Below are 13615 nucleotides of genomic sequence, written 5' to 3' on the forward strand. Positions count from 1 at the left end.
AGTTTATGCAACTTCTACCTTATTTTTAAATCTATATATAATCTGTCTATCTTCATTTTTTTTTTTTTCATTTAGTAACGATCTCTTTTGCTCTCAACATCTTTATTTTCAATACTGGAATTTCCTATTTGTGCAAAATGGCAACACTATCATTATCAAATGATAAGATAACCTTAAGAAAGTGACAGCTGTCAAAGATTCTACAGGTGTAAACAGGTTAACTCTAAGAACCTTGGTTGTGAAAACACTCAAGTCATTTATTTACAATTATATTTAATTATGAGATAAATATCTCAATCAAGTTAAATAAAACTCTGTTATCTCTAACTAGATAAGTACGTAATAACAAATAAACCAATTTCTTTGCTTCAGTGGTTAATTAGATAAAAACATTTTTTATCTAAGTGTGTTTCTTTGATGATATGAAATATACTGTATTTATAAGCAAGCATTCATGCAAGTCAGTAATAAAATATTTAATAACATTCTGCTGTTAGTTTTTATCAAAAGATTTAAGATGAAATTCTGTGCGAATTTGAGCTTTATGTTTCTCGAAAGTGCGTCATTTCCTCAGAGGTATCAATTGGCAAGTGAGGCTGGTTTTAAAGCCGTTGAATCCGGATTTCCCTTTGGAATTCCTATAGAAGAAGTGAAGGAAGCTAAAGAAAAATCTGGATTAAAACAAGTTTTGATTAATCTTTGTACAGGTGAGTTAAGAATTTAAAAAATACTGACAAATTTACCACCATTTGAAATTTCAAACTAGATTTAATAAAGTTTAATATGGAATCAATGGGAATTGTTAGTAATTGGAGAGAAAATCAAAAACAATAATTGGTTTCTATCTGTAATAATAAATAAAATTGAACTAGACAATTGTTAGTAAGATTTAATTATGGAGCTCACTAGTGTCAAGCTGCTTTCTTAAAATTCCTACGTATATTATAACAGGAAAATCTTAGCTAGTCAAGATCAGAAATTTCATTAGTATCTTAACACAACTACTAGAGACTAACACATTTAGGAAGAATCGTGGTGGTATTTTACGAGAATCAGAATACCCCCTCCACGCTGAGTTGCGCTTGCTAATTCCGATTGTTGTTTGTGTTTTTTGAAGTCTATATTATTAATTACAATGTGGAAAGTTTTGAAAAGAGGTAGTACAAAGGTTGTAGCACAAATTATAACATACAGTGAAGGAGAAAAAGTTTTTTTTAAAAACCCATATATAAGTTTGATGAATGAGTTGCCGCAATAAGAGATACATTATTTTGGGTGTTTTTAGAAATGCCATATAAATTTTTTTTCCAGGCTTTTGAAAAAAAAAAGGTTTATATTTCATGCAATATTTTGTGAAATTTTTCATTAATGATTTTCAGTTTTTTGTATTGCATTCGGCATTCATGAATATTTTTTAATATTTTAAAAATTATTGTTGTTTTCTACAGATATATCTGTGTTTTATTCAATTTAATAGTGAGTATTCAACTAAACTTTGTAAACGAATACTACTAAAGCACTATTTAACTAAATAAAGTACTCTTCAATCATTGATATGTCTACTTTGTTGTATATTTTTATAAAATATTGACAAATGGCACCAAAATTTTCAAGATACCTAAATATTATGGATATTGTTGAAAATATTTCATTTCTCAACAGTTTATTTAGAAATATGCTTTTGAATTGAGTCGTATAGAATCAAAGGCAGAACTGTCCAGCATTCTTGAGTGGGATAGTTCTGCTTTTGATTCTATACAACTCAACTAATGTATATTTTATTATTTAATCCCCGCAACAAGTAAAAACTGCTAGTAATTCCAAAATAACAACTGAGTAAATCTAATTAAATCATTAAAAATAGGGGAAATAATTCCGACAATAGCAATATCACCCGTTTTGACACTAGTCCAAATTCAAGCTTCTAAAACGTATTCTACTCTATAAATTATAACACCTTATCGAAATTTTGTTCTAGGTGATGTCAAAAATGGGGAGCTTGGTGTTACTTTTAAACCAGGAAAAGAGGACGAATTCCGCAAAAATTTGGCCAAAACCATAGAATATGCCAAGGCTTTACAATGCTCGAAGCTCCATGTAATGGCCGGTAACATAGATGAAGTGCGGAATGAAGACCATTGGAAAACATATGAAAATAATCTTAAATACGCTTCAGAACAGTTGAAAAATGCAGGAATCATCGGCCTTATAGAACCAATTAACAAATACTCCGTACCAAAATACTTTATGAACTCATTTGACAAAGGTAATGAACATTTAGGGATAATTAAATAAATAAAAATATATTTTCAATACAATCTATATAGTAAAACTTTCCTATGATAAATAATAACCTGGGAATAAAATTTACAAAAAGGACTCCGAGGAAATCTATATAAAGATTGAATAGGTAACAGATTTGATTTAGTCTTAATTATTTTTGAATAGATAAATTACCATTTTGTATGGTAACACAATCATTAAGTATTATGATTTTATTGAATTGGTGCATTATTATTTTCTCTGTTTTACAGCACTTGAGATTATCAAAAGGATTGATAGCCCCAATCTACGCCTAATGCTCGACATATTCCACTTACAACAAATAAAAGGGGACATATCTCACAGTATCCGAGAATTTATGCCATACGTTGGCCATGTTCAGGTAATAAAATATTAGTTAAAAAAAATATATAATATTCATTTTGCATAAAAACTGTAGTTAAAAATTAAAACAATATCAAAACGGATGAAAAAAAACGAGGATATTTATCTACATAGTTATTTTTACAAAGCAAAAGAATCTCCATAGTGTAAAGGACAAAAGAGTTGATAAATATCAAACGCCAGTATGTCCACCCAAATTTTTTTTTGACAATTGTTCTACATTCTTCAAATGTTTTAGTGAAAAAAAAAGATCATTTTGCTACTATTTAAATTAAAACATGTCTTTATTATTACAATGAAAACACTGTCAAAAAACCTCTGTTTTAATTCAGAAGCTAGTAGGTCCACATGGACATTGTGGTGGATTGTTGTGGACATACTGGCGTTTGATATTTATCAACTCAAAAGTTCTTTTGAAATAACAAAATACTTTTCTTATATATTGTGTGTGTACTATTTTAAAATGCAACAAATCATTTGAAACAATAATTAAAATTGAAAATTCTTGGCTTTCAAATAAATTATTTTTATTAAAATAATCAGGCACATATGTAATTTAAACAACCATTAAGAAAAGAGTAATGTATTTAATTTATTTGTGGCAAAAGTTACATTTATATCAATTTATGAATTTTACAGATTGCGCAAGTTCCACAGCGAAATGAGCCAAATACCCCAGGTGAAATTAATTACAAGTACGTACTGGATTTCTTGAAGGAAAATGGTTACAACGATTATATTGGTTTGGAATATTCTCCTTTGAAAGGATCACAGGAAGGCTTGAAATGGATAGTAGATTTTGGATATACGATTGAATAAAATAAAATATTTGCCTAGCTTGGAACGGGGTATGTACCCTTGTTAGCTGGGCAAAGTGAATATGGAATTGTATTTTGATAATAAGTGTGAATAAATAAATAAAAAAAAAAAAAAAAAAAAAAAAAACATTTACAAAATAAAATAGTTTTTTATAACAATCAATACTAAAAGATTTACGTACATATCTGGAATTCACAACTGTGAATCAGATTTTTATTTTAATGGGTTGTTTATAAATGATCTAAAGTGAGTATGAGTATTTAAAGACTTGTAAATTTTGTTGAAATAAAACAAAGCAAACTGACAGAATTTCATTTATATCATGATATATCGTACAAAAATCAACTTAATTTATTAAGACAATAATTAATATTCATAAAGCTATGATAAGTCCAAATAGGAATTTAAGATACAGGGTACAGTGTAAAATAAAAAACTAAACTTCTGATAGAGATTGTTTTTTCTCATTACAAATAACTAAGTTTGTCAGGTAAATAAACAATATAATATATACAAGTTTAAGTAAACAATCGTTGAGACAGACTAACCCGAGTGCATTAGTGGGATGATTTTCCCACAAATTCTGTGATCCAGGGATGTCTCATGGCATTAATGAGAGACATTCTTTCAGAGCTGCGGAATTTCAACAACTGAAAAATGAACATAAAATAAAATGAAAAAATTTGGATTACAAATATTTTAATGAAGGAAATGACATATTTCAATACCTTAATTTATAAATTTGCCCATAATGCTAACTTTACTAGAAAGAAAAAATGACATAATTTTAAGAGTTTTTTTAAGTCTTTTTAAACTATCCAGTACAGTGTGACTGACATGAATCAGAACATGTTGAAAAACAAAATGCATATACATACGCACATATATAATATATGCCCAGAGGGCACTCACAAAAATGTAGGTTTAAAAAAAACACATAATTTAAACAATAAAAAGTACAAAAAAATAGATTGCGGTTAGACAAAAAAAATATTTTTTAAATACGTTGAAAAGTATATTTTAGGAGAGATTAATTGTCATTCCAATTGTAATTTAATTGTCTCAACATGCAAATAAAAAATGATGATAAATGATAAATCAAAAAAGGATTGAAACAAGCTAGTTGAAGTGTAAATATCAATTAAGAGAAAATAAGTCACAGTAATAAATCATGGACGGTAGTCAATAGGACAATATATTATTATATACCAGCCATAGAAATGAATTTGTAGGGATAGTTACGTTTGAAATGAAATCCTTGGCACCGGGAGTAATCCACGGCGGGTAATGCACATCGATGGCTTTGATCCTCTGATAAGTGGATTGCTGATCTTCCGTCTCGAATGGAGGAGATCCAACGAGGAATTCATAGCACAGAACACCCAGACACCACTGGTCCACGCTTACATCGTACATTTGTCCATTCACCATCTCCGGGCACAGGTAGTCTAGAGTTCCGCACATGGTCTTGCGCCTGGGAAAGTAAGTTTTATTACATCGTACTAATTACATGCTAGCAACACTTTCTCTATCCTCTGGAGTGTTCAGAATCGCGGTGGCTTCCAGAGATAATTTCAAGACTTTTAAAAAGTCTTGTAATCATTTCGGCGAATTGATTATGTTCAATCAATTTAATCCCAGTCAGTCAAGAACACACTTCAGTCTTTTTCTCGATCCAATGAATCACATTTTATTATGTATTTCTGTTTTTTTTTTTTTTTACCAAAACGCCAAGGGTTCCAGATTACGAGCGTTGCCAGATTTTCAACAGTCATGCTGAAAATACTCCTCAAAGGTTCTAGTCATATTTCACACACGGAACTGTATTCATCATCCGTCCGGAAACAGACAGATATATGCATGTACCACTGGTGATCCACCTATAGGTTGGATGTATGTGTTCTACCGTAGCCAGTTTGGCCAAACCAATCCAAATTCATTTTTCATACACTGTGAAATTAAAGCAGCCCTAAAATCGGCTAAAATTATGGTACATGGCAAAATAAATATTTTATGTTAGTTTAATTTAAACTACTAAATTGTAAATTGCTTAGGTAGGTGTCCCTATTTTGCCTGACTGCTTCCAAAATCGCCCCACCGCGAGCTAAGTGTGAATAAATTTATATCAAGCATTATGTAAGAAAGCTTACTGTTTGGATGGCGCATGAACAGACCATCCAAAGTCTGCCAATTTGAGTGTGCCATCAGATGCAACCAAAATATTTTCAGGTTTGAGATCTCTATGAATAACATTGTTACGGTGGCAATACTCCAATGCACTGGAAATCTAAAAAAAACAAAACAATTTTAATAGAAGTCAAACTAAACTATTTGATATATGCGGTCGCTTGACTATCTGTTTTTTCTTCATTCCAAATCATTTGTTTTAAGTAATTTATCATCCCGAATAATATACACTGGGATTTCTTACATAGTTTCAAACCAACACGGGTTGTTGTCAGTAGCTCAATCACAAATAACTATCGACATGCTAATAAGCAATTTCAGACCATGGTTGTTTATCGTATTCGCGATCACAATCGAACATCTGTTAACACCTAATATTAAATGTCAAAATATTTACATTTCGCGACGTATAATCCTGCTGCGCAATCACATATTTGAATTTCACCGGTGTAAATATGGAAAATATTCCAAAACTGCTATTTTTTATTTATTTATTGTTTATCGTGCTATTTATTGCATTTAGCCGGCGGTTAACAAGCCAAATGTCAAGAAAAGCAGTTGCCATAGTAATTGTAATTTAATTTTCACTTTTTTGTATTAGATACTCCTTACTATTTTGAAAATGCAATAAATTGTATTTTTTTTATGGTAAATGCCAAATGTTTTCCAGTGAACTGTATTTATTTACGTGAAAAACAAAAAACAAACTGACACAAGCGTTAACTTAAGGATTACACACGCGTTGACTTATGACTGCGATAACTTAAGCATGTTCATTATTGTTCGTTGTGATCGCTCAAATGCTTAGCATGTTTTTAAGTACATCGATAGTTATTTGTGATTGAGCTACAGGTTATATTTTTTTAATAAAATTAAGGTACAATAAATAAAAAACAATTATTTTTTTTAAATCTCAAATAAATTCCTATACAATGAAAAGTTTTCAACAATATTTCTTATTTTAGTATGTTTTTTTACACGGTACTGCGTGATACGTTTACACCGTGTCAAAGAGGTTTCAGTATATGTATGAGAATAAATTCGGATAGAAGCTATTATTATCCGTCTGCTAAATAAATATTATTTACAAAAAAACAGCATTTAAAAAAATCGATACACCAAGTAATGAATTAGTGAGGAAGTTCTGTGCTACGGGAAATTGGATACAGAAAATGTTTTATTAAATGTGGCAAAAATTAGAGCATTTCATTGTACTTGCATTTTATGTGACTACATCGCAAGTTCTTATGAATCAACCAATCAATTACAGTGTTATTGTGATGGGACAGATTTTCGGTTTCCGGGAAGCCACTTTTTTTAACGTTTAGTATATTTTGATGCTACAGGGCTCTATTTTTAAATGTCAGATCAACTCACTGACGACAACTCATGATGTAACGGGCGGAGTAATTTTGAAATTACAAAACTTAAAAAATTCATAGCGATAATACCACGATTTATATTTTTAAAAATGACTTAGTTTGATAGTATATTAACAAATAAAAAGAAAACCACTGAAATTCCTCATTGCTTTTATTTCTCAACAGACAAATAATATGAACAACAGGTGAATTGTTTATTAACCTGTCCGGGAGTGAGTTTCTGCCGACAAAACTGTATCTGGGGAGTGAGTTTTTTTTCATGTTTTTTTTTTACTTTTTATAATTTTATATCATTGTCAATGCTATAAGCAACATATTTTCTTGAATAAAAATAATAAATTATACCAGTAGATATGATTTATATCAAAATTATCGATGTTTTATTTCATGGGTTGTCAACCATCGGTTTTACAAGCCCAAATAATATTTCTGAAAATAATCGGACGTACATGTACGCCCATACTCCATTGATGAAAATTTTGTTTGGACGACCATGTACGGCCATACTCCCGGACAGGTTAATAATTAAAACCCTCAATAACTAGACAAATTATCAGATGCATTTTCAAATGCATTTAAAATACCTGGTAAGTGTAAATTGCAGATTTTCGTTCCGAGAATCTTCCATTTTCAGCTTTCTTTAAGTATTTATAGAGTTCTCCACCATCTGCAAATTCTAAGACCAAGTATATTCTCCTGTCATCGTGAAACCACGTCAATAACCGTAAAATATTGGGGTGCCTGAAAAACAACAAAAAACATTTAGGTATTATTATTTTATTCATTTGAGATCGACATTTTTAAAAACTTTTTTTTTCAGTGCCTTAAAATTATTATTTTTTTATTATACTGTATGAAGCAACAGGATATAAAGTATAAAAGTCAAAAAATGAAGTTTTGAGATAACATTTTAAATTTTACAAACCTCTTAGACATTAAAATAAACTTAAATAAAGAAACAATAAAATTGATCAATTCTTTCATCGGCTGTCTAGATTTGCTGGAGTTGGTGTGTTTCCGTGTACCTAGTCAGATACAGATCTCTTTTTTGCTCCGCAAGTTCTAGGACCAACTATCACAGGTACTCGCCTATCCCTAGGTTCCACAGATATGGTAATCGGTATGAGGATAAGACTGATATATTTGGTTCTGGACTTGATAGTTATAAAACGAGTCTGATTTCTTTTTTTTCTCTCGCAATATAATTCTTAAACTTTTCTTTTTGAAAACATTTTTCTTTTTTGCTTTATCATATTTATGTATTTATTTTGTTCATATTTTGGGTTACTTATGTGTATTTACTTGTTACTATTGTTAAAGTTATGCAATTTTATCATTTTTATTATGTATTTATCTATATATATGTACAAATGTATTATTTTTTTCTTCATATTTATGTTTAATGTGTATGTTAAAGGCAATTTATGCCGTTTGTGTAAAAAAATAAATTTGAAGAAACCTGATTAATGCCTATACTGTTTTACATAATCTAAAACGGCTTTCATCAATATTAAATTATTGCTTTATTTCCAGTATTAAACTGGCTTAACCCTTGTATGCATTTTTTTCTTGTAATTTATCTTGGAAACTAGAGCCTTTATGTCAAATTTTAATGAACAGAAATGTAGATCACGTGAACTGCCGCCAGACGCCATTGAAATATGAAAACATTATATTAAACAAATTTTAGTTTAGAGTCGTTTCACTAGGATAACATGTATGTCCTTTTTGTTTTATATTGATTGTTATGTAACATTTTAGAGCTAAAAGGATCGACTTGACACGCCATATTTATATATCATGTGCATTTAAACATTTAGTACATTTATTTATGTTCCTAAAATAATTGACAAGAAACTATACTCACTTCAGACGAGATTGAATTTCTATTTCTCTCAGGACTTGTCTCTCTACGTTGGATTTGACCAGTTCAGATTTGAAGAGTGTTTTGATGGCTACAAAATGTCCAGTTCTCTTCTCTCGGGCACAGTACACTCGGCCAAACTTTCCTTTGCCCATTCCACAGCCTAACTCAAAATCACTAGGGCCCCATTCATATCTATAAACAATAAAATTAAATATGAAATTATTCCCAATGCAGGCTCAATTACAACACACTACACTAAGCACTATAATGATTTTACTCAAGTCGTATAAGAATTTTCAGGCAAATAGATGTAATTATAATCACAAACATACATAATCACAAACATAGAAATTACTTACGGTTTTCCATAAGCTTCGTGGGTCATCATTTTGCGCATAAGAAAGTCAACTTCCTCCTTGTCATCATTTGGGATTCCAACCAAATATGGTTCTGTTTCTAGTCTATTAACTTTTGCTAGTGCCATAATAGAAAGGCAAATTACAATTTTTGTTCACAAACTAAAGCAATGAAGAAATTACTGAAAATGACTTAAAAACAAATCTTGAAAAAACACTATTCAAATAAAACATCTTAACATCCACACCTTGAAGATATGATTACAACAACCCAAATAATCAAACGTGTGAACACTTAAATATTCAATCATAAATATTTGTAACTAGCCACTAAACTCAGCCTTTTACTTTTTATTTTTACAAAATCTCAAACGACAGGTTCGTTAAAGTTTGAATACGTTAGACGGCTTTGGTGAAGTTGCCAGAAGACTAAATTATAATTCACTTTCAAAAGTAGCGAAAATATATAATCAAATTACTCTCATTTAGTAATGTAATACAATGTATTTTAAATTATTTCTTGACTTAATATTATATCTTCTAATAATAAAAGTGAAAGCGAATAAATACAATAGCGTTTGGAGAACAAAATATGTTCGGACTAAATACGTTTTAGTAGCGACATTTTAGCACGCCTGGCAATCATTTAATCAGGGTACAAACGTTAAAAACAAAATGACAATATTACAATTTTATATGTAGGTAAGTACTTAAATTAGCTGCGAATCAGAACCAACGCATAAAATTTTAATCCTTCTCAATGAAATTGATCAAAAATTATTTGTTTACTGAAAAATCAATTTGTTTATTTTTTTAATAACCGTTTATTTAGAATTCGACAGTATTTTTTTTGTTCGTAAAGTCTAAATATTTTTATTCTACTTTTTCTAAACATAAACAAGTAAGTCTGTATCGAAAAACAGGATAATTTAAATTTAATGAAATTATATTTTTGAGCATTCAAATAAGTACTTTGAGTCACTACTTTTGAGTCCGCGTAACTTAAAAATACAAATATTCAATAGTTAAGAACGTACCTACCCAGATAGCAGTGAAACTTGGTACAAACTTGATTTAAGATTGATGGAAGGTTGAAAAGGAAAATTTGACGAGACAAGTTTTTATCAAAAGTTGCTGGAATATTGTTATGACAACTTTGAAGAGACAAGTTTTGACAAAACTTGCTGGAATCTTGTTATGTCAATAATGGTATTTCAGAATCCGAAAGTCATATAGTGATGATCAACACATTGCCATATACATAAAAATATGGAGAGAATTCCTTTTTTTTTATTTTTTTTTATTTAAACTATTATATTTAATCCCAGGACTTTTCCACAAGACCGATTTTTTTTTCGGCACCACAACAGGCCGTCAGGCCCAATTACAGTGGTGAATTACAACACGTTACGCCCAGCCTTAAGAAAATCACATTTAATTTTTGTGTTCTCACCAGGAATCGAACCCAGAACCTTCCACGTGTGAGACAAATGTCTTAACCACTACACCACGGACGCCACCGAATTAAATTATTGGATGACAAATATCCAAAAAAGTGGTTAATTCCAAACAACATTCAGGTTGGCAATACTATCAAAGTCATAGAAAAATTATATATTTCACCGTTTTTGTCCGTGGGTATCATGTCATTTTTAATTACGCATTTATCGTTGGACGTTTTTCCGGCGATTTTAAAACTTTTTATACTGTCGAAATGTTAATACTCAGTTTAAAGGATAAACTATTGAAATGCCACTGAGGAAAAAACATTAAAAATGAGTTTTTGTTGCACTGTCACTCTACAAAACCGTCTTGTCAAGAGCTCTTTAAAAGTAAGTATGATATTAATATCTCATCCACTGCATAATGCTTACAATAGTTTAAACTGATTAATTATTAAATATCACAAACATTATACTGTTATTGAATTGAATTGATTGAATTATGTTTTATTTACAGAACGAAAAGGCTGTTGATAATATATCGATATAATAAACCAATACTTTAACCCCAGAGGCTCTTATACTTCACAAAAGTTAACAGATGGAAGAGTTGAGAAAATGAAGATGTTTAAACATAGGCAGAACGCTTAATGTTACACAGTTTGTAAAGTGGCCACTTCAACCAGCAAATGAAAGTACATAAGCCCAGTAAATATCTAGACTTCCATATGTCCTTCCCAAAATGTTTTCCCTTTGTTGCAGCAAATTTTGATTTAAATATCGGATACTTTTTACCATGAGAAATCTCTCTAGTCGAAAAGCTAGTAAGTCATAAAACAGTTTTATTTATTTGTTTCAGAGTTGAGAGACAAAAAAATGCACCGGACTCTGATCTCCAGTCGATTGACATGAATTATTTGTCATCACATCATCTGACTTTCTTGGCAAAAATAGCCCGTAATTTTTATTATTTATTCAAAATAAATATACTGAGTAATAATAACAAGATATTTTATTTACCATTAATATTTTTAAGAAGCTTCGTGTTTTTTTTTTGGTATGTGTTTTTTTGTTTCGTTTTTTTTTCCTTTTTTTTGTTTTTTCTTGTTTTTTTTGTTTTTTTTTGTTTTTTATTTTGTATTTTTTGTTTTTTTTTTGCTAAATAAATCCAAACTTGCATGGTGTTTGTTTTTTTTGTAAAAAACAAACATCGTGCAGGTTTGTTGGATGGTAACTAGGAAGTTTGCTTTAAACTTGCCTCAAGTTTACAGAGTTGCAATCTCAAACTTGGGTCAAGCTTGAACTCTTGATACTTCAAACTTGATACAAGCTTAAGGCAAGTTTAAATTGTTATCTGGGTATGTACAAATCCGGTTAAATTTTTATTTCGAATGAGTTCAAATTAGCATAATATGTTTCAATATTCAGATATGGCTTATAACATATTTTAAAAAGAGGAATTTAGAAGTCTAGGGATTTGGCTTGTGACCTGCCATTGTCTTGCGTAAGCGACCACTTTACACTCTGTACAATATTCACGATTCAGCCTATGTTCAAACATCCATATTCCTGTAACTCTCCCATTTGCAGATTTTTGTGAGGTTAAAGAGCTAAAACCTTTATCGATGCGGATGAGATTTATTGAGTTATTTTGACTGCATACTAGGCAACGCCTAAAAATATTTTTCAACTTCTTATTGGACCAGTTGATATAATCTACAATATTTTGAGTTTGTAGACATGGACTGGTTCTTACCCCTTTTCTTGTATTTCAAAAATTTGGACAAACTCATTTTCACAATGCGCCCATCTTATAAGACTGCCCGAGCAAGCATTATTATACACCTATCTACACATTGTATGTAAAACCAGAAAACCCACAGAGATAATTTCTCCCAACAAATTATTATTTATTGGAACTTTTTCTTGTAATTCGGCAAAACAATGGACAGTACATACCGCTATGCTCTGTACAGACATTGCATTCAGCGGGAGATTGAATTCAATGGTCCAAGTAAATTTATGCAAATTTAAACAAAATCCTACCAGTGTGAAGGAAGTCGTGATAAGATAATTTGTTGCTGGTTGAAAAAATACAATATTCGCGACGTTGGCAGTTTTGGCACTGACCTATTAATATACATAGACGCGCCCTATAGATAAAAATATTTTTAAAATTAGTGATACGAAAACGTATCCATCCACGTAATTGGGGAAAATGCATATACATATTACAAAAACTGGGAGGATACTCATTTTCGGTATATAAAAGAATTTGTATTTAAATGTTTCCAAACAACATTCGTGTTTGATGGATCTCAACTAGATTATTTCCTCAAATTCCAGTAACTTCTACCCATTCAATTCTTTTCACTTTATGTTGCAGAATGATAAAATAATATTTATTACATTTTTAAAACCGTATTCCTACAAGTGAACTCTTGTTAGACAGAAGAGCTTCGTTTTTGTGCCGAAAGGCGTATTTTGATATGTAAAATAAATTGATTATTCTTATATCTTGATATAAATTATTTAACGCTTTATCAATCGCTTATAAACAAGAACGATTTTTACACGTTTTCATGGCCCATGTAAACATTTTGGTTTCGATTCTAAGCGTTTCTAGCGTGAAGCTCACGTCACACCCGGCTGGTGGTCAAAGAACGAAAGAACGACTAAATACGCGTTGGGCATTACTGAGCGTTTGGGCATCAATTAATGGTCATCATTTTTTAGGGCTCAGGGAGCGTGTACGTGCATTAACAGGTCGATTGGCCTGACGATATCACGGCTGTTGTTAAACTGACAATATTTTTTACGAATTAAATTTACTGAAGCATCACACTTAAATACAATGAAAGAATGAAACGTAGTTTTATATTTACATATGATGAT

General features: G+C 30.5%; 2 protein-coding genes and 1 long non-coding RNA gene across 4 annotated transcripts; 2 read left to right on the forward strand and 1 right to left on the reverse strand.

Moving 5' to 3' along the window:
- Positions 1-148: 148 nt before the first annotated feature.
- On the forward strand, positions 149-3792 carry Gip (hydroxypyruvate isomerase-like protein Gip). The gene is made up of 5 exons (XM_088227957.1): positions 149-707; positions 1979-2266; positions 2535-2665; positions 3307-3484; positions 3609-3792. Coding segments are annotated over exons 1-5 (852 nt in total). The 5' UTR covers positions 149-454; the 3' UTR covers positions 3611-3792.
- Positions 3787-9679, reverse strand: aurB (aurora kinase B). The gene is made up of 7 exons (XM_088227958.1): positions 9527-9679; positions 9282-9440; positions 8923-9114; positions 7640-7796; positions 5637-5773; positions 4729-4960; positions 3787-4136 (listed from the first exon to the last, which is right to left on the reverse strand). Exons 2-7 carry the CDS (start codon positions 9404-9406, stop codon positions 4044-4046), a joined length of 936 nt encoding a protein of 311 aa, XP_088084084.1. The 5' UTR covers positions 9407-9440; positions 9527-9679; the 3' UTR covers positions 3787-4043.
- Positions 9680-10902: 1223 nt separating this feature from the next.
- Positions 10903-12239, forward strand: LOC148280742 (uncharacterized). 2 transcript variants are annotated; one of them, XR_015822537.1, is made up of 3 exons: positions 10903-11110; positions 11238-11415; positions 11580-12239. It is a non-coding gene; the product is annotated as an uncharacterized LOC148280742 (long non-coding RNA). The 2 variants fall into 2 exon arrangements; XR_015822538.1 differs by having other exon boundaries at positions 10924-11110; positions 11238-11428; positions 11580-11710.
- The last annotated feature ends 1376 nt before the right edge of the window (positions 12240-13615 follow it).

This window comes from Micrasema longulum, unplaced genomic scaffold (genome assembly GCF_059751315.1).
Source record: "Micrasema longulum isolate JH-2025_06_02 unplaced genomic scaffold, ASM5975131v1 h1tg000548l, whole genome shotgun sequence".
In the NCBI taxonomy this organism is placed as follows: Eukaryota; Metazoa; Arthropoda; class Insecta; order Trichoptera; family Brachycentridae; genus Micrasema; species Micrasema longulum.